The sequence below is a fragment of the Triticum urartu genome, chromosome 1A, assembly GCF_056163025.1.
Source record: "Triticum urartu cultivar PI428250 chromosome 1A, HENAU_Tu73, whole genome shotgun sequence".
Taxonomy (NCBI): domain Eukaryota; kingdom Viridiplantae; phylum Streptophyta; class Magnoliopsida; order Poales; family Poaceae; genus Triticum; species Triticum urartu.
The window spans coordinates 430314801-430334850 of record NC_141873.1 but is presented as its reverse complement, the minus strand read 5'-3'; the positions used below and the strand labels follow the sequence as shown (position 1 = coordinate 430334850).

Sequence of the window (20050 nt, the reverse complement as noted above, 5' to 3'; positions counted from 1 at the left end):
TATGTTTATCCTTCATCAACTTAAATTGATGACAAGCAACGGATTTGACATACTACTTATTCTTCTTGAAAAGATTGAAGAGATATAGCCAAACCTGAGAAAAGTCTTCAATGATCCACCGATAGGATTGGAAAGAACGAATGAATTGATATGATAACCAAGGAAGAGAACTCTTGAACGAACCACCGTAAGAATTGGAAATGAAAGTAGCAAAGGCACAATTCACCGGGATGAATTAGAAAACGAATAAAGATACTTGACAGAATTTAGATACATGAGAATGAAGAGATCATGAACTGATTAGCGAATATTTGAACGATGCACCGGTAAGATTTGGGGAACAAGAGCTGAAAGCTGGAATGAATAATTCTGAGATGATGGGCTCCGGAGAATGAAAAGAATTCTCACAACCGCAAACAATTATGAGAGGATGGCATGAAGCTAGAGCCATGAATCTTCACGAGAATGGAGCAAGATTTTTAGAAGAAATTTCTTGCTCGGTCTTCAAAATCTGAGAATGACGACGAGAAACACCACCACGATTTGTTGAGATACTCCGGGATGAAAATTAGAAAGATTGAACGAACGATGAAAAAAAATTGAATGATCTTGGAGAAAGACATTTGACTGATGGTAATTCATTCTTACATCAAACTTTGCAATGAATTTGAGAATAACTCCGGAAAGAATTAGAAGAGTCAGGTAAGATCATGGAAAAAGTCCTGTGGGTTAGGGCCCACTGAAAAGGAACACCGTTGAAATGATTACTTGAAAAGGAGATTGCACCAGTTGAGTTAAATGGCTTGAATGAGGTAACAACCTCGAAATAGCTAGAAAGGATTAAGAATAGAAACATGAATCCTCTAGGATACTTTTAGCACTCCAGATAAACATGAATAGTAAGAGGTGGATGATTAAGAGGTTCACCGGCATGAGACAACATTTAAAACGAGGAAAGGATATGATCGAAAAAGCTTGAATTGAATCCACCGGAGAAGAAAATTAGAATGGAACAACAATAAAGTTGAATCTTCCTTAGCGTCTTCAGGAGAAATCACCAGATAAACAACATCAAAGGAAAAGAAGAAGAGACTTCACATGAATACAATGGATACTTGATTAAGAAATTTAAGTCCTTGAAGAAAAAGGGTGGGAGGCGGGATAACAAAGGCAACTTGGGGATGGAATGAAACAAACAACATTGGAAAACTGAGAGGTGATCTTGCGAATGTTGAAATGATCGGATCCACTTGAAGAGAAGCACGCCGGTTGGAAAAGAGTTGACATGACAACCTCAGCGATCAAGAAAGATTAGCACTCCCATAGAAATATGAGAACACCGTTTAGAAAAGGTATGCGGATCCACATTTGACTTCGAAGCAACTCGAATACCTCAACTCAAAACAAAACAAAACAAGGGATTTGGCTCGGAGGATAAGCGGGAATAAACATATGATAGAGATTTACCCAATCCCATATCATGCATCTGTCAGAAAGATATTCTAGGAGCTACTTGAAATCTCACCTATAAACTCCCGAAACTTTCTGGTTATGCAATCTGGTGTTGGGGATACAAGGGGCGCATAATATCTCACCCAAACTAACAATCCCTAGATCCAGCTGTATCCGTCCGTCAACACATAACCAAGAAAACTCCGGAAATCGTGTACCTCAACCTTCGAAAAGCATCCATTATACGAGCTATAGAAATACTCCCGAACTCCCGCCCTAGTACTGGATGGCGTCGAGGTAATCTCACCAACAACTGCATAAAAGAGATTTTCGATGTCGGCGAAAAAAATTATGGTATTCCATAACTGCAACGATAAAATTGTGACGACAACACCTCGGAGCTCAACTCCCCGGGACGCTGCCACAACCCCTAAATGTCAGGAGGCACCAAGAACAATGTTCTCGTCACAAGAATATTGAAACGATGCCAAGATACCAGCGTGATCCTTATTTTTTAGTAAAAATAAGGTGAGGAAAGACAAAACATCTACGTCAGGAGGCCTCACCAAAGCGACGAAGGGACTGAGGAGTAAAAAGAATCCTACTCTCCGATATATATAATCCTAAGACTCAAAACATTTTTCTTCTAGACTCAACAACGGCCAAACTACACGATCAAACAAGGGGGGCTCCTATGGTAGGTCGAGGCTCTGATACCAACTTGTCACGCCCAAGATGCGACCCTATCCTAAAGGAACTCAAAGGTCCCAGCAAGGATAGAAGCGCATCTTGAAGACACTTTTGCAAGGTGGATATCATTACATCAACATTACATAATAGGTGGGAATACTTACGTAAGGCACAAACACCCAAGAATACATCAACATACATGAGAACAACATCCGACAACGGATGAAACATGAACATAAACTCAAACATATCCACCCTGCTAGCCCAGGCTGCCGACCTGGAACCTATCCCTTGATCGAAGAAGAAGTAGAAGAAGAAAAACAACACAAGTAAACATCGCTCTCGCGTCATAATCATCGCATAACCTGTACCTGCAACTGTTGGTGTAGTAATCTGTGAGCCATGAGGACTCAGCAACAATGTTTTCATGGCGTCCATATATCATTGCTATATCTACGATATAGCGGTATGGCGCAGTCGTAGCCTAGGCCGTCTAGGCCCGCGATACGTTCGGCCTGTGGCGTCCGCCATAGGCCCGTGGCGTCCGTAGGTCGTCCACATGACGCGTTTTCATCGCCATACCAGAAATCGGACGCCTTCGACTCGGTGAGCTCGTGCGCGCGGGAATAGCAGCCAGCGGCGGGAGAAATTGGCGCGCGCGCGGGAAGCATTAGGAAGCGGCGGGAAGGAGAGAGCTCTCCAGGCTCCAGAGGTAGAGAGAGGGAGAGGGAAAGAGAGAGAGAGGGAGAGAGAGGCCATGTCAGATTGAGATCGTACATGGAGTCCTCGACCTCGTCCTCTCCGGCGAACGGCCAACGGTAGCCAGCTCCGCCTCCGGCCTCCGCACCACCTCCCCTCCACCCCTGCGGCCCCTTTCCCCACCTCCCGCCATCCCCCTCTTCCCTCCTCTCGCCACCCCTTGCCCCCCTCCTTCCGCCAGCCCCTTTCCCCTCCAGATCCAGCTGCAGGGAAGCACCTTTGCTCCAATCCAGCACATCTACTCATCTCCTACGGGCATCAGGTGACCATCAAGGTATATCCCCGGCTCCCCCCTCCCCCTCTCCTTCTCCTTGCTCTTCCTCCCCATGCTAGTGCTCTGTTTCTCCTGTATCTGTCCTCTCTGTGCTAATTTCTGAATATGTGATGTACATGTACTGCCTGTTGCGCTGCTGCTATATGTAGTGTTCAGTTTTGAGTGTAGACTGTAAAGAGTAGACTGCTACTGGTGCTAAATTGCTGATGCTATTATAAATTTCTAGTGGCTGATGCTTTGATTAATTTATTCACTGATTCCATGCTGCTCTTTGCTCAATGCTGAATTTGTAATTGCCATGCCCATGTGCAATGATTATAATATGCTAAGCACACTGCTCTATGTTGAATTGGTACATGCTAATTACTTTAGTATCTTCTAATGCTCCATCCATGTCCTTGTTATAAAGTAATCCTTGCTTTTGGTGACTTGTTGCTTGTTTTCAAGTGCAGGCCGACACAATGGCTGATGCACCTGATGGTGATGCCGGTGAGGCTGAGATGGATCCGATGCTTGATCCTACACGGAAGCCACTCAAGTCAAATGATCCAGGTTGGAAGTATGGATATTGGACTTACCCTCCTGGCCGAGACGCTGTCACATGTAATCTTTGTAAAAGGAAGTTGACTGGAGGTATAAGAAGGTTGAAAGAGCATCTTGCGGGCGCTTATGGTGATACTTTGATATGTCTCAAGACAACAACCCCAATCAGGATTGAGTTGGAGCAAGCTTTGCAAAAAGGGAGAAGGGCGAAGAGGCCAATGTTCAATGATGATGGTGGAGAGCAAGAGGTGGTGGAGGTAGCTGCTTCAGCTACAGCAACAACCTGCCCAAAACCAAGTTCTGGGACAGCCAATAAAAGGAGTAAAACTGCTGTCCACCTTGCTGTTGCAGCCCGAGGCAATGGAAAGGAGACCGACAACAACCAAAAGACCATTGTTTCCATGCTCCGAAAGAAGCCAGTTGATGTTGTAGATGAAAGGAGCTCTGGTTGTTCGCAAAACACCATGGAGTCTAGCACAAAGACCAAAGCAGATAGTGATGCTGTGGGTAAAGAGTGGGCTTTGTGGTTCGCTGAGGCAAAAATACCATTCAATGCTGCAAGCTCAAGGCAGTTTGAGATTGCAATTGAGGCATCTTGTCAATATGGGTCTGGCTATAAGCCTCCTACTGCACATGAATTGGGTGGGCCATTGCTTGATGCTCTTGTTGTGGACACACGTGCTTTGAGGAAGAAGCACGAGGAAGCTTGGAAGCAATATGGTTGCACACTCATGTCAGATGGATGGACGGATAGGAGAGGGCGTCACTTGATAAACTTCCTTGTCAACAGTCCGGAAGGGACTTACTTCATTGAATCCATTGATGCATCAAGAGTCACACATAGTGCAGACTTGATAGCTGATTTGCTAGAGCAGAAGATTGAGGAAATAGGAAAAGAAAATGTGATTCAAGATGTGACTGATAATGGTGCCAACTATAAGAGGGCAGGTGGTATCCTAATGGAGAGGCATCGAACCCTTTATTGGAGTCCTTGTGCAGCTCATTGCTTGGATCTTATGCTGGAAGATATAGGAAAGTTGAAGTCCTTTAAATCTTGCATTGCACGTGCTAGGCGTGTCACCACATTTATTTACAGGCATGGGAAGATTCTTGCTACAATGAGGGATGTTGCAAAGGTGGATCTTGTGAGAGCCGGAGCCACTCGCTTTGCCACGGCTTTCCTTACTTTGAAGAGCTTGCATAAACACAAGGCTGCCTTGAGAACTCTATTTGTTAGTACAGATTGGTTGGTGAAATCAAATAAGTTGGCTACCTCAAAGGCTGGGATGGATGTGCATGATACGGTGCTTTCCACGGAGTTTTGGAATACAGTACTAGATTGCCTTAGAGCTTCAGCACCACTTCTCACGGTACTAAGGGTGGTTGATGGGGATGTAAAGCCTGCCATGCCGGAGGTTTCTGCACTTATGGCTTTTGCAAAAGAGAAGATCAAGGAAGGTTTTTGTACTAACAACAAGCAAAGTTTGCTAAAAAAGATATTGACCATTGTTGAGAAGCGTTGGGTGAATCAAATGGACCATCCATTGTATGGGGCTGCCCTCTTTCTTAACCAAGGGAAGTTTTATCCCATTATGAAGAGAGGAGATGATGAGTTAGTTGGGGAGCTAAGGGGCTGTTTTAATCATGTGCCTGGAAAAATGATTGAAGATGAAGAGATTCAAAACAAGATTGATCAGCAAGCTATTCTTTATGAGAACCAAAGGGGCCCCTTTAGCAATGTCATGGCGATGCAAAATATTGGGACAAGGAACCCTCGTAAGTGTTCTAAGTTTCAGCAACTAAATTTCTGCAATTTAATTCTAGCAAATACATTTATCAGCAATTAAATTACAATAGCTTAATCTATGCATGTTTTTGCCATTTAGTTGATTGGTGGAAGTCATATGGTGGCCGAACAATTGATCTACAAAGGTTTGCAAAGCGCATTGTTAGTCTTTGTGCATCATCTTCCGGGTGTGAGCGCAATTGGAGTGTCTTTGAGGGGGTGAGCTGCCTTCTTCTTGCCTATATGTGCTGATTTGTTTTCAGTTTCAGCAAGGTATTTTATTGTTGATTGTTTGATTGCTATTTGTAGATCCATACGAAGAAAAGGAATAGGCTACAACACAAAAAGTTGAATGATTGTGCATTTGTTTCATACAATCAACAAATGGCAAGCAGGTTCCAAAAGAGGCGTGAGAATGTGGGTAAAACAAACTATGACCCTCTGATCATTGAAGATTTTGATTGGAACAATGAATGGGTTGACCCTACGGTGGAACTACCTCAAGGTTCTCGCGATCTTGTGCACGATCTGACATGGGACAGTATTGATGTAGTTATTGGTGCATCCCAAGCGCTTCAAGGTCATCACTTTCCTAGGGCTGCTCATACCCAAACCCAACAAGGTAGAGGGTCTTCATCAAGTGTGGGAGAGGAGCAAGTTGAAGATGTGGAGGAAGTGGAGGAGGAGTTCAGTATTGATGACCATGATTTATCAAGTGAGGATGAAGAAGATGCGACCAATGCTGCAAATGGTGATGGCGAGAACATGGCTGCCAATGATGATTATGACTTCGACGATGACTATTAAGGATTTGGGAGTTGAGGGATGAGAGAGTCGGTCTTTTGTTAAATTTGTTGTCTGAACCTAAGTTATGACATTAGACTTTAAGATTATGGTTATGGACTCCTATTGTTGTTGAGCTATGTAATGTTATTGGGTTTGTTTTGACAGCTTTGTTTCTCCTGTCTTCTCAATCGTCATATTTAATTCTTAGTTTTAGAATGTTCTGGAATATGGACTTACTTTTCAGTGTTTGATGCAGACTGTTTTGGAGAAAAGAAGAGAGAAGAGCAAGTGGGAATGCAATCTGTACAACTTGGGCAACCACCAGGTATGCATGTAGTCATGTACAACTCACTCGGGCAACTCATTTGGTACAACATATTACAACAAGAGTATGAAGTTGTGATTTAATTTGCTATCATTCGCCATAAGGTTGTGTCTATGATGTCGCCACGCCATACGCCATAAGCGTTATAATGTTATGAAGGGGGTCAGTCGCCATAAAATGCGTTACGCCATGAAAAAATTGCTCAGCAATCCCATTACCATGGGTGTCAAGACTAGCAAAGCTTAACGGGTAAGGAAGGGGTAAAGTGGTGGGGTTGCAACAACGGCTAAGCAAGTATGGTGGCTAAACATATGAATACAAGAGCGAGAAGAGGAGCTTAACAAGCGGTTGTCAACTAGTAATGATCAAGAAGTGATTCTGAACTCCTACTTACGTCAAACATAACCCAAACCGTGTTCTCCTCTCGAACAACCCCGAAAAGAGACAATCACGGTTACGCACGCGGTTGGCGCATTTTAATTAAGTTTACTTCAAGTCTTCTACAACCGTATATTAACAAATTCCCATCTGCCACATAACCGCGGGCACGGCTCTTGAAAGTTTAAACCCTGCAGGGGTGTCCCAAGTTATCCCATCACAAACTCTCACGATCAACGAAGAATATTCCTTCTCCCGGGAAGACCCGATCAGACTCGGAATCCCGGTTTACAAGACATTTCGCCAATGGTAAAACAAGACCAGCAAAGCTGCCCGATGTGTCGACAATCCCGATAGGAGTCGCACGTATCTCGTTCTCAGGACACACCGGATAGGTCAAGCTATGAGTAAAACCAGCCCTCAAGTTGCCCCGAGGTGGCCCCGCAGGCTGCCTAGTTCGGACCAACACTTAGAGAAGCATTGGCCCGGGGGGGTTAAAATAAAGATGACCCTCGGGTGGGCCGACCCAAGGGAAGGGTTATAGGTTGTTAGGCAAATGTATAACCAAGGTTGGGCCTTGCTGGAGGAGTTTTACTGAAAGTGAAATGTCAAGGGGTTCCCATAACACCCAACCACGCTAGGGATGGAAAATCCGGGAACACAATACCGATATGACGGAAACTAGGGGCGGCAAGAGTGGAACAAAACACCAGGCATAAGGCCGAGCCTTCCACCCTTTACCAAGTATATAGATGCATTAATAATATAAGAGATATTGTGATATCCCAACAAAAACATAATCTGACATGGAGCAATCTTCATCTTCACCTGTAACTAGCAACACTATAAGAAGGCTGAGCAAATGCGGTAACATAGCGAAGCAACGGTTTGCTAGGAAGGGTGACAAATGTTAGAGGTTCATGGAAATTTGGGAGGCTTGATAAACAAGTGGTAGGTAACGCGGCATAGCGATAGAACGAAGCAACTAGCATAACAATAATAGTAGTGAGATCCAAGGTGACGGTCATCTTGCCTGAAACCCCGCAAGGAAGAAGAACGAGTCCATGAAGAAGACAAACAGACGTAGTCGAACGAATCCTCACAACTCCGGAATGAAACCGAAGCTAACGAGAGAAGCAAACCGGAAAGAAGCAAACAACATAGTAAACAACCATCACATAAACATGGCATGATGCACAATCAAGTATGATGCATGTCCGATTTAATGAAGCATGGCATGGCAAAGTGCACAACCAATACTACAAATTAAGTGAAGCTCAATATGCAACGAGTTGCATATTGACGAAACACCACATCAAGTATTTAGTTCTCTCCCGTTTAATCTACTCAACAATATTAAATGTTATTAAACATGGCAAGGGGTGAAGCATAATAAAACTACACATTTAGGCATTTTAAGTGAGGCCGGAACAACAAACAACAATTCTGGAAAATCCTCATATGCAATTTAGCAATTTAGTGGAAACAACAATTTTAAACATTTAAATGTTGTTATCATGATGCCGATGACATATTCAAGTTTTATGCAAATCATGAAAATGTTGACATGGGCATGTTAGGAAGCATTTAGTCACCATGGCGGAACGAAAGGGGTGCTACGGCAACGACAACGAGAATGGTGCCATGGCAAAATATCGGTTCCAGTAGCTCATGGAGATACCGGTGGAAAAGAGCAAGTGTGTGGATGTGCGGAACATGATAGATATGGTGGGGTGATCCCGATTACCGGGTTCCCACATGTCGGTGGCATGAAAACAGTGACAAAACGGAAACGATGCAAACGTACGGTGCATCTCATGCATCGCAAACATTCATTCTCGGAAGGTCGACTCAGCAGTTATACCTTTGAAGCGTGCATTTTTGAAATGGGTCGAGTTCGTCGAGGGAAGTAGTGGTACTCGCGGATCGTAGTGGAATTAGACGTTGACGGGTCATCATGGGAAGTAATTATTCTCGCGATGATGGTGGAAGTAGGGGTACACGACGACGGTAGTTGTACACGGTCGTAGAGGAACTTGGCGTATCCGGGGCTCAGGATGTCGTGGTACTTGGCGAATCTGCCTAGTCATACATGTTCAAGAAGAAACTTATGTGGCATCATGGAACTTGGCGCATCCAAAGGATACTTGACGGGTTCGAGGTCTCCGGCCGTAGTGGTACTTGCTATTACATGTAGTCGAACTTGAGGTGCTCCTGGCGTCGGACTTGCGGCGTTGGACAGAACCATGGCGAGGTTCAGCAGCTACCCCACGTCCATGATGAAAACTGGAGCTCAAGCAGGGAGTCGAAGCAGCAAGCGGGGGCGTGTGTGGAGCAACAGCACAACATCAGCAGAGGCCATGGCAACATGGGGCCTTGGGCGCCATCGAGGTGGAAGGCGAACTCGGGTCCGGCAGCAGCAAGGCGACGATGAGGAGGCAGGCGCAGCGACGGGGAGGTAGTGGAGGCGCTGGTCGCGGAGGTCGGGGTGGTACTGTGGTGGCGCTGCTGCACCAGCTGACGGCGACGAAGTTTCTGCAACGGCGCGCGGGGTCGATGGAGAGGGGCATGGCGTGGCGGGGACGAGCTCGCTCCGGCGAGGGTGTAGAGGTCCAAGGCACGGCTTCCATCAACGTGGATGAGGCGACGAGGAGCTACCACCGTTCGTCCCGGCGGTCGATAGGACGACGCGGGCGGGACTTGGCGGGGGGGCCTCGGCAGCAGGGAGGCGCAGCCATGGCAGGGCCCGATGGATCCGGACGGGGGCGGCGCTGGACGGCGGAGGGCGACGCGAGGCAGAGGAGGAGCAGCGCCGGGGTTTGGAGGAGGAAGCGAGGGGATCGAGGGAGAGAAGTGGATCGGGAAAGGGGTTAGCGCTGCCCTCTCCCTGCGTGACGGCGCTCGAGAGGGATATGGGGATCGAGCAGGAGGCTCTCCCCTGGCGCTAGGGTTAGCGAGGAAGGGAGGCTGGACTGGCCTTCGGTCGCTTGGAGGCCCAGCTTGACCTTGGGCCACTTCGGATTGAAGGCAAAGGCCAGGAGGCCTGCTTGGCTGGCCAAAAGAAACAAAAAGGGTTTCTTTTCCATATTTCAGAAAAAGAAAAGAGCCAAGGGATTTATTTGGAGGTTCAAATGCAAGTGTGTCTTGGTCAATTCCAAATTAATGGAATATTTACTATAGCTCCCTAATAATATTGGGGGTATATGTTCTAAAGAGAAATCACCATTGTGAATATCCCTCAATTTATATGGACCAAAGATCCATACGGTTTATTTAGTTGAGTTTTAAAAAGGGGTACAAGATGACATGATGCAATACACATGATGCAATGAGATGAGATGCAACCAACAAATAAATACACAAGACGATAACGAAAAACATGGAAGGCGTCTGGAGTGCCGGTCTTGGGGCGTTACAATGTCGGATGACGCAACAGACACGGTTCCCTCAAACTAACTGTGTGCCCCTATCACGCAGACATACACACAGTACATTGGGCTCCACGAGGCTTCCCCTCTCAAAAATATCTACCCGTCTGCAGCTTTTTTCTGTTTGATAACACACAGTTATTCTGTTTTGACTGTGTGGGATGTTTCTTGTTCCCAATGCCGCCTGCATCCCTAGAAAATATCTAGCCACCTCGAGGGTTTTTCTGTTTCATAACACACGGTTGTTATCTCCTGACCGTGTGTGATTTTTCTTATTTCCAATCCCACCTGCATCCCTCGAAAATATCTGCCCGGCTCGAGGGTTTTTCTTTTTCATAACATACGGTTGTCATCTCTGGACCGTGTGCGATGCACCATCATCAAAATTTTCAATAGCCCCGGCATTTCACTCCTGCGTTTAAGTCCCACGTAGTAAAATTTTCAGTACCCGCGTCATATCCTCAAACACCCCACCCCTCCACACACACACACACACACTCCCTTGCTAGAAACCCTAGCAAGGTCCCCGCCGCCGCCGCAAGGCCTCCCTTGTCAACATCTGCCGGTTTGCCCGTGCAGCTTACCCACCGATCTCCATACCCAGGTCGCCCTGAATTTCTTAGATGACGCCCACCAAATGCCCCCTTTCCCATAGATCCCCATCCCCCACTCCAGAGCATCATAGCCTATGCCCGGCTACGCTTCCCATGAAGCTCGAGGAGCGACTGGCCCAAAAGAGGTGTATCACGGTCTCTTCAAGCAACGTCGCTAAGGAAGCTGACGACCATTACTAGCGGCAGGCAGTCAAGCAGTGGGCTACCGTATGCGGGCATGTCTCGGCCGCCGGCTACGACATCGAGGTGATCGACAACGATGGCCTGAGGTGGGCTATGTCATAGGTTAAGTGGCCCACCCCCAACCCCTTGGGTTCAACCGCCGTTAAATCTCATCCATGGTCCCGCCGCTGATCTCCACTGGCTCACTGTCAACAATTTGCCATCCTACATCACCATCGAGCCCCTATTGTCATTTCTGAAGGACACGTTCTGCACGCTGGCTTGGGATCCATAGCTTCCAAGTTAGACCTCATTGATGTCTACTACGCAACCTTCTTCTTGTAGACGTTGTTGGGCCTCCAAGTGCAGAGGTTTGTAGGATAGTAGCAAATTTCCCTCAAGTGGATGACCTAAGGTTTATCAATCCGTAGGAGGCGTAGGTTGAAGATGGTCTCTCTCAAGCAACCCTGCAACCAAATAGCAAAGAGTCTCTTGTGTCCCCAACACACCCAATACAATGGTAAATTGTATAGGTGCACTAGTTCGGCGAAGAGATGGTGATACAAGTGCAATATGGATGGTAGATATATGTTTTTGTAAACTGAAAATATAAAAACAGCAAGGTGGAAAGCGATAAAAATGAGCGTAAACGGTATTGCAATGATAGGAAACAAGGCCTAGGGTTCATACTTTCACTAGTGCATGTTCTCTCAACAATGATAACATACTTGGATCACATAACTATCCCTCAACATGAAACAAAGAGTCACTCCAAAGTCACTAATAGCGGAGAACAAACGAAGAGATTATGGTAGGGTACAAAACCACCTCAAAGTTATTCTTTCCAATCAATCCGTTGGGCTATTCCTATAAGTGTCACAAACAGCCCTAGAGTTTGTACTAGAATAACACCTTAAGACACAAATCAACCAAAACCCTAATGTCACCTAGATACTCCAATGTCACCTCAAGTATCCATGGGTATGATTATACGATATGCATCAAACAATCTCAGATTCATCTATTCAACCAACACAAATTACTTCAAAGAGTGCCCCAAAGTTTCTACCGGAGAGTCAATACGAAAACATGTGCCAACCCATATGCATAAGTTCACGAGCGGAACCCGCAAGTTGATCACCAAAATAAACATCAACTGGATCACGTGAATATCCCAATGTCACCACAGATAAGCACATGCAAGACATACATCACGTGTTCTCAAATCCTTAAGGACTCAATCTGATAAGATCACTTCAAAGGGAAAACTCAATCCAACTATAATAGCAAAGCTCGCGATACATCAAGATCGTACCACCTCAAGAACACAAGAGAGAGAGAGAGATCAAACACATAGCTACTGGTACATACCCTTAGCCCCGAGGGTGAACTACTCCCTCCTCATCATATGGAGAGCGTCGGGATGATAGAGATGGCCACCGGAGAGGGATTCCCCCCTCCGGCAAGGTGCCGGAATGGGTCTAGAATGGTTTTCGGTGGCTATGGAGGCTTCTGGCGGTGGAACTCTCGATGTAGGTTTCTTTCTGGAAGTTTTGGGTTATATAAGAGGTGTTGGAGTCAGGAACAAGGCAGGGGGGTCTCCGGGCTGTCCACGAGGCAGGGGGCGCGCCCAGGGCGGTGGGCGCGCCCCCATCCTCGTGGGCAGCCCGAGACTCTTCTGGCCCAGTTCTTTTACTTCTTGGCCTTCTTCTGGTCCAAAAATAAGCTCCGGCAAGTTTCAGGTCAATTGGACTCCGTTTGGTTTTCCTTTTCTACGATACTCAAAAATAACGAAAAAACAGAAACTGGCACTAGGCTCTAGGTAAATAGGTTAGTCCCAAAAATCATATAAAATAGCATATAAATGCATATAAAACATCCAAGGTTGATAATATAATAGCATGGAACAATAAAAAATTATAGATACGTTGGAGACGTATCAGGCATCCCCAAGCTTAATTCCTGCTCATCCTCGAGTAGGTAATGATAAAAACAGAATTTTGTGGAATGCTACCTAACATATTTATCCAAGTAACTCTTACATCCTTAAAATCAACACTTCACGACCAGCCCAAAGAACTGGTAAATATGAATTTATTTCAATCTAACTAATTAAATACTAGCCCGCGCGAAGAGCGGGCCACTTTGCTAGTTCATATTAGAATAACACATTAAGATACAAATCAACCAAAACTCTCATGTCACCTAGATACTCCAATGTCACCTCAAGTATCCGTGGGTATGATTATACGATATGCATCACACAATCTCAGATTCATCTATTCAACCAACACATAGAACCTCAAAGAGTGCCCCAAAGTTTCTACCAGAGAATCACGACGAAAACGTGTGCCAACCCCTATGCATTAGTTCATGGGCGGAACCAGCAAGTTGATCACCAAAACATACATCAAGTGGCACGTGATATCCCATTGTCACAACAGATACGCACGACAAGACATACATCAAGTGATCTCAAATCTTTAAAGACTCAATCCGGTAAGATAACCTCAAAGGGAAAACTCAATCCATTACAAGAGAGAAGAGGGGGAGAAGAAACATAAGATCCAACTATAATAGCAAAGCTCGCGATACATCAAGATCGTGCCAAATCAAGAACACGAGAGAGAGATCAAACACATAGCTACTAGTACGTACCCTCAACCCCGAGGGTGAACTACTCCCTCTTCGTCATGGAGAGCGCCGGGATGATGAAGAAGGCCACCGGTGAGGGATCCCCCCTCCGGCAGGGTGCCCGAACAGGGTCCCGGTTAGGTTTTTGGTGGCTACAGAGGCTTGCGGCGGCGGAACTCCCGATCTAGGTTCTGTTCTGGAAGTTTTAGGGTACGTCGGTATATATGGGTGAAAGAAGTACGTCGGTGGACCGAAGGGGGGCATGAGGCAGGGGGGTGCCCCCGGGGGGTGGGCGCGCCCCTACCCTCGTGAGCACCTCCTTCATCTTCTAACGTAGGGTCCAAGTCTATCCGGTGGCTTTCCTTCCAAAAATAACTTCTCCAGTTGATTTCGTTCCGTCTCGACTCCGTGTGATATTCCTTTTCTTCGAAACACTGAAATAGGCATAAAACAGCACATCTGGGCTGGGCCTCCGGTTAATAGGTTAGTCCCAAAAGTAATATAAAAGTGGATAATAAAGCCCAATATTGCCCAAAACAGTAGATAATATAGCATGGAGCAACCAAAAATTATAGATACGTTGGAGACGTATCAAGCATCCCCAAGCTTAATTCCCGCTCGTCCTCGAGTAGGTAAATGATGCAGAGTGCTACTTGGCATAATTTCAATGTAAATCTTCTCAGTTGTGGTATGAATATTCAGATCCGTAAGATTCAAGACAAAAGTTCATATTGACATAAAAATAACAATACTTCAAGCATACTAATAAAGCAATTATGTCTTCTCAAAATAACATGGCCAAAGGAAGTTATCCCTACAAAATCATATAGTATGGCTATGCTCTATCTTCACCACACAAAGTATTTAAATCATGCAGAACCCCGATGACAAGCCAAGCAATTGTTTCATACTTCAGACATTCTCAAACTTTTTCAATCTTCACGCAATACATGAGCGTGAGCCATGGACATAGCACTATATGTGGAATAGAATGATGGTTGTGGAGAAGACAAAAAAGGAGAAGATAGTCTCACATCAACTAGGCGTATCAACGGGCTATGGAGATGCCCATCAATAGATATCAATGTGAGTGAGTAGGGATTGCCATGCAACGGATGCACTTTGAGCTATAAGTATATGAAAGCTCAACAAATGAAACTAAGTGGGTGTGCATCCAACTCGCTTGCTCACGAAGACCTAGGGCAATTTGAGGAAGCCCATCATATGAAAGTGACAAAACGAGAGACTCTCTATCATGAAGATCATGGTGCTACTTTGAAGCACAAGTGTGGTAAAAGGATAGTAACATTGTCCCTTCTCTCTTTTCTCTCATTTTTTCATTTTTTTCCTATTTTTCTTTGGGCCTTTTCTCTTTTTTTATGGCCTCTTTTCCTTTCTTTCTTTCTTTTTTTATTATTTTTCGTCCGGAGTCTCATCCCGACTTATGGGGGAATCATAGTCTCCATCATCCTTTCCTCACTGGGAGAATGCTCTAATAATGATGATCATCACACTTTTATTTTTCTTACAACTCAACAATTACAACTCAATACTTAGAACAAAATATGACTCTATATGAATGCCTCCGGCGGTGTATCGGGATATGCAATGAATCAAGAGTGACATGTATGAAAGAATTATGAATGGTGGCTTTGCCACAAATACAATGTCAACTACATGATCATGCTAGAAATATGACAATGATGGAGCGTGTCACAATAAACGGAACGGTGGAAAGTTGCATGGCAATATATCTCGGAATGGCTATGGAAATGCCATGATAAGTAGGTATGGTGGCTGTTTTGAGGAAGGTATATGGTGGGTGTATGATACCAGCGAAAGGTGCACGGTATTAGAGAGGCTAGCAATGGTGAAAGGATGAAAGTGCGTATAATCCATGGAATCAACATTAGTCATAAAGAACTCATATACTTATTGCAAAATCTAGAAGTTATCAAAGCAAAGTATTACGTGCATTCTCCTAGGGGGATAGATTGGTAGGAAAAGACCATCGCTCATCCCCAACCGCCACTCATAAGGAAGACAATCAATAAATAAATCATGCTCCGACTTCATCACATAACGGTTGACCATACGTGCATGCTACGGGAATCACAAACTTTAACACAAGTATTTCTCAAATTCACAACTACTCAACTAGCATGAATCTAATATCACCATCTTCATATCTCAAAACAATTATCAAGCATCAAACTTTTCTTAGTATTGAATGTACTCAAAAGAGAGATTCACAAATCTTGAATACCAAGCATATTATTAAGGCAATTTACCATGCTATTTAAGACACTCAAAATAATCTAAGTGAAGCATGGGAGTTCATCTATTTCTTCAAAATGAAACTACCATCGTGCTCTAAAAGATATAAGTGAAGCAATAGAGCAAATGACAAACTACTCCGAAAGATATAAGTGAAGATCAATGAGTAGTCGGATAATTATGCAACTATGTGAAGACTCTCCCATTTAATAATTTCAGATCTTGGTATTTTATTCAAACAACAAGCAAAGCTAAAGAAAACGACATTTCAAGGATAGCACACAACATGTGAAGAAGCAAAAACTTAGGTTCAACCGATACTAACCTGTTGGGGATATAACTATTTGTGTAAGCCGGCCAGGAGGGGCCGGGTTACGCAAAGAGAGGCTCATCAGAAGCCCAAGACCAAGGCATGAAGATGGCGGTTCACTAAAGGGCCTAAAGGCCCACTGGCGACTTTGAAGCCCGTAAAGATAAACCGCCATGATGGTATAACTTGTACTGTAAGGTAGAAGTAACTAGTCGCCGAGCCGGACACTGTTTATGAGCCGGCCGGGACTCTGTAGGCCGCAGGGCGTCAACCCGTGTATATAAGGGGACGACCCGGCAGCGGCTTAGGGAAAGAAACAACTCATCGAGAGCCAGGCATAGCGTATCTCGCTCCCTGGTCATCGAAACCTCAAGCAATACAAACCCAACTAGACGTAGGCCTTCCTTCACTGTAAGGGGCTGAACTAGTATAAACCTCGCATGTCCTTGTCCCGGTTAACCCTTTTAAGCTTCCTAGTTACGATGGCTCCATGACTAAGTCCTTGCAAAAGGACATCTGCCGTGACAATTCCACGACAGTTGGCGCCCACCGTGGGGCCAGCACACGGTGGATTTGAGTTCTTGAAGGGCAGCTTCGAAGGGCTCAAGGGATACGCAGTTGGCCGGATGACCAAGAGTCGTTGCGGCAAGATCTACATCGACGACGATGGTTGGGGCCCCAATGCCGGCTCAATTGAGTACGGGTACCGGGTCCCCTTTGGCGGAATTCACGTCTTCACCGGCCAGATTGGTGAGCCGGGCCCTGAGCCGGACAACTGCACCGACCTCGTCAAGACGGCTCAGCGTGCGAGACCTGCCCGAGCTCAACCCGTCGTGAAGCGTGCCTTTGTGGGTTGCATCCACAGAGGTGAACTTTCTGAAGGATCTGAAGATGATGGTGAGTCGGCCGTCCTCTCTGACGGTGATTCATTCGCCGGCTCAACAGATTCGCTGTATCAAGCTCAAGATGGTGTGCTTGGGGGCTGTTCTGATGGCAGCACTATTCCGGACCCCTCAGAGTCGCCAAATTGGGCAGGAGTCCTTATGGCTAGCACTCAACCCGGCCAAAATTCTACGGCCTCAGCGGCGATAACGTCCGGGTTAGGAGCAGCCGGGGCAGCAGGCCTGTGCGCTCACCGGCTCAGGTGCTGATGGATCTCATGGATAAACTTACGGCCCTGTTAACTGCTACAGTCATCCCTGCGAACCAATCTGAGCATGAGGCAGAGGTGGCATAGGTTCGTGAGGAGATCGCCCGGGCCAAGGAAACCTTAGCAGCTGAAGATACCAGATTAGCCACAGAGCGGGCGGCTTTGGACGCACGGGCGCAGTAACTTCAGGCAGAGGCCTTTCAGCTCACGTTGAACCTGAACGCATCTAATGAGGTAATGAGGAGGAGACATCAGAAAACTCAGTCCCGTTTACCTCAGATTTATGATCCTCGGAATCTCTTTGCTACACCCGGAGCCGGCCCAAGTAACCCGCTAGGTGCAAATCAGTTTATGACATCCGGAGCGGGAGGCCCGGTCCAGCCTCAGGTGACTGTGCCTCTTCACGGGAATATGGCACCGCCCCGTTACGTACCAATAACACCGGGTCACTTCTCCAACCCCATGGAGAACTTAATCACAGCATCAGCACGTTTGGTGGCTCTCCCGGTAGATGGTGATGATCCGACAGCGGTGGAAACCCGGAGGATCGGGGAACTTGTCCAAACAGCTCTGGCTCAGCAAGGGACCTACTCCTACAGTCGGGACATGATTCATTCAACTCCTCCGCCCTGGTTAGCTCCGCCTCGTCAAAACCGGAGCCCGAGTTACAATAGACACATGGAGTCATAGGCCTTGTCAAGTAGCGCTCAGCGCCGGAACCAGCCCGGCGGGTATAACCCGGTTCAGGATTGGATGCGTCAGGAGGATGAGCGGGCGGCTCAGCTAGCAGCTCAGCTAGCAGCCCAGCAGGACTCACCGGCTTACTCGATGACTTCTGTTGAGGCGGGTGTTGCTACTAGAACCGGAGGTGTTCCTTGTCTGGCACCGGCTCTACGTAATGTACGTCTGCCCAAGGATTTCAAGGGACCTCGAAAGGTGCCGAATTATACGGCCGATTTACAGCCTGGGGCATGGGTTGAAAGTTACGAGATGGCCATGGAGCTATTGGAGGTTAGTGATGAAGCGATGGCTAAATATTTCACCATGATGTTGGACGGAACGGCCCGTTCTTGGTTAAAGGGTTTGCCACCCAATTCCATTAGTTCATGGGCAGAGCTAAAGGCCCGTTTCATCCAGAATTTTAAGGACACTTGCAAGCAGTCTATGTCAATTGTGGACTTGACAAATTGTAAGCAAGAGGAAGGTGAATCTACGACTCATTGGGTGCGCCGGGTCAAAGATATAATACATTCGTCTGACAAGATGGATGCCGGCTCAACAGTTCTCATGCTGGAGAAGAATTGCCGCTTTGAGCCTCTGAGATAGAAACTGGGGCGCCTTAAGCGTGATTGCAATGATATGGGGACGCTGATGGCGGCTTTAGTCAAGTATGCCGATTCTGATAGTACCAAGGATCCCGCGTCTGATGAGGAAAAGACAGGGAAGGGAAAGAAGAACGGCAATGGAAAGGGTCAGCAGCATAACCCGGCGAATCAAGGAGGCAATAAGCATAAGGTGGACGGTAACCCGGAATTTGTGGCCAATGCACAGGGTAACAATCAAAAGCGCAAAGGAAAGCCACCCCCTCGGTTCGGTGGGTCCGGTACATCCCTTGAGCAACTACTCAATGAGCCCTGCCCGAAACACGGCACCCGGGAACGGCCAGCGACTCATTTATCGAAGGATTGCACAATCATGAAAGCTTTCAAGAATTCTAATATGTTTGATGGTAATCAAGGCCCGGGTGGCGGCTCAGGAGCCGGCGGCTTTCATGGCTCGGTCGGCGGTTCAGGTTCCGGTTTTCAGGGAAACCAGGGCGGTCATAACCAACAGCAGTCCGGTCAAGGAGGACAGCAGCAGCAGCAATCGGGTTACCAGAGCCATCCAAAGCAACTAAATAGTGGGCAGTATCACGTGTTCACTACTAGTTTGTGCAAACGTGATCAGAAAGTCCATAAAAGGGCTGTGAATTCTGTTGAGCCGGCAGTCCCTCATTACTTGAGATGGTCAGAACAGCCCATTGTCTGGAGCAGGGAGGATCACCCTCCCCGGGTTGATAATCCGGGTCAACTGGCCTTGGTGGTGGCACCGCAGGTTGGTGGTTATAAATTTACTAAGGTGCTCATGGATGGAGGTAGCAGCATCAACATCCTCTATTACAAGACCATTCGGCGCATGGGCTTAACTGACAAGAATTTAAAGACTTCCAACACCGTCTTCCATGGAGTGGTGCCTGGTAAGTCGGCGTATCCTGTGGGTAAGATTGAGCTAGAGGTGGCTTTTGGAGATGAGCATGATTCTAGGGCTGAAAGGTTAACTTTTGAGGTGGTCAAAATCAAGAGTCCATATCACGCTTTGTTCGGGCGGCCGTCTTATGCCAAGTTCATGGCGCGGCCGTGTTATGTTTATTTACAGCTCAAGATGTCGGGTTACAAGGGCACCATCACTATGCATGGAAGCCGAAAGGTGGCCCTGGAGTGCG

General features: G+C 46.4%; 1 protein-coding gene across 1 annotated transcript; it reads left to right on the top strand.

Annotated features, from left to right (window-relative positions):
* The first annotated feature begins 3214 nt into the window (after positions 1–3214).
* On the top strand, positions 3215–6333 carry LOC147991558 (uncharacterized). Its single transcript, XM_087524013.1, has 3 exons — positions 3215–5494; positions 5605–5723; positions 5814–6333. Exons 1-3 carry the CDS (start codon positions 3637–3639, stop codon positions 6309–6311), a joined length of 2475 nt encoding a protein of 824 aa, XP_087380139.1. The 5' UTR covers positions 3215–3636; the 3' UTR covers positions 6312–6333.
* The last annotated feature ends 13717 nt before the right edge of the window (positions 6334–20050 follow it).

Coding starts and splice junctions, on each gene's coding strand:
- LOC147991558 (XM_087524013.1), top strand. CDS start 3,637: ATGGCTGATGCACCTGATGGTGATGCCGGTGAGGCTGAGATGGATCCG. Junction 5,495..5,604: donor TATTGGGACAAGGAACCCTC/GTAAGTGTTCTA, acceptor TTTGCCATTTAG/TTGATTGGTGGAAGTCATAT. Junction 5,724..5,813: donor ATTGGAGTGTCTTTGAGGGG/GTGAGCTGCCTT, acceptor TGCTATTTGTAG/ATCCATACGAAGAAAAGGAA.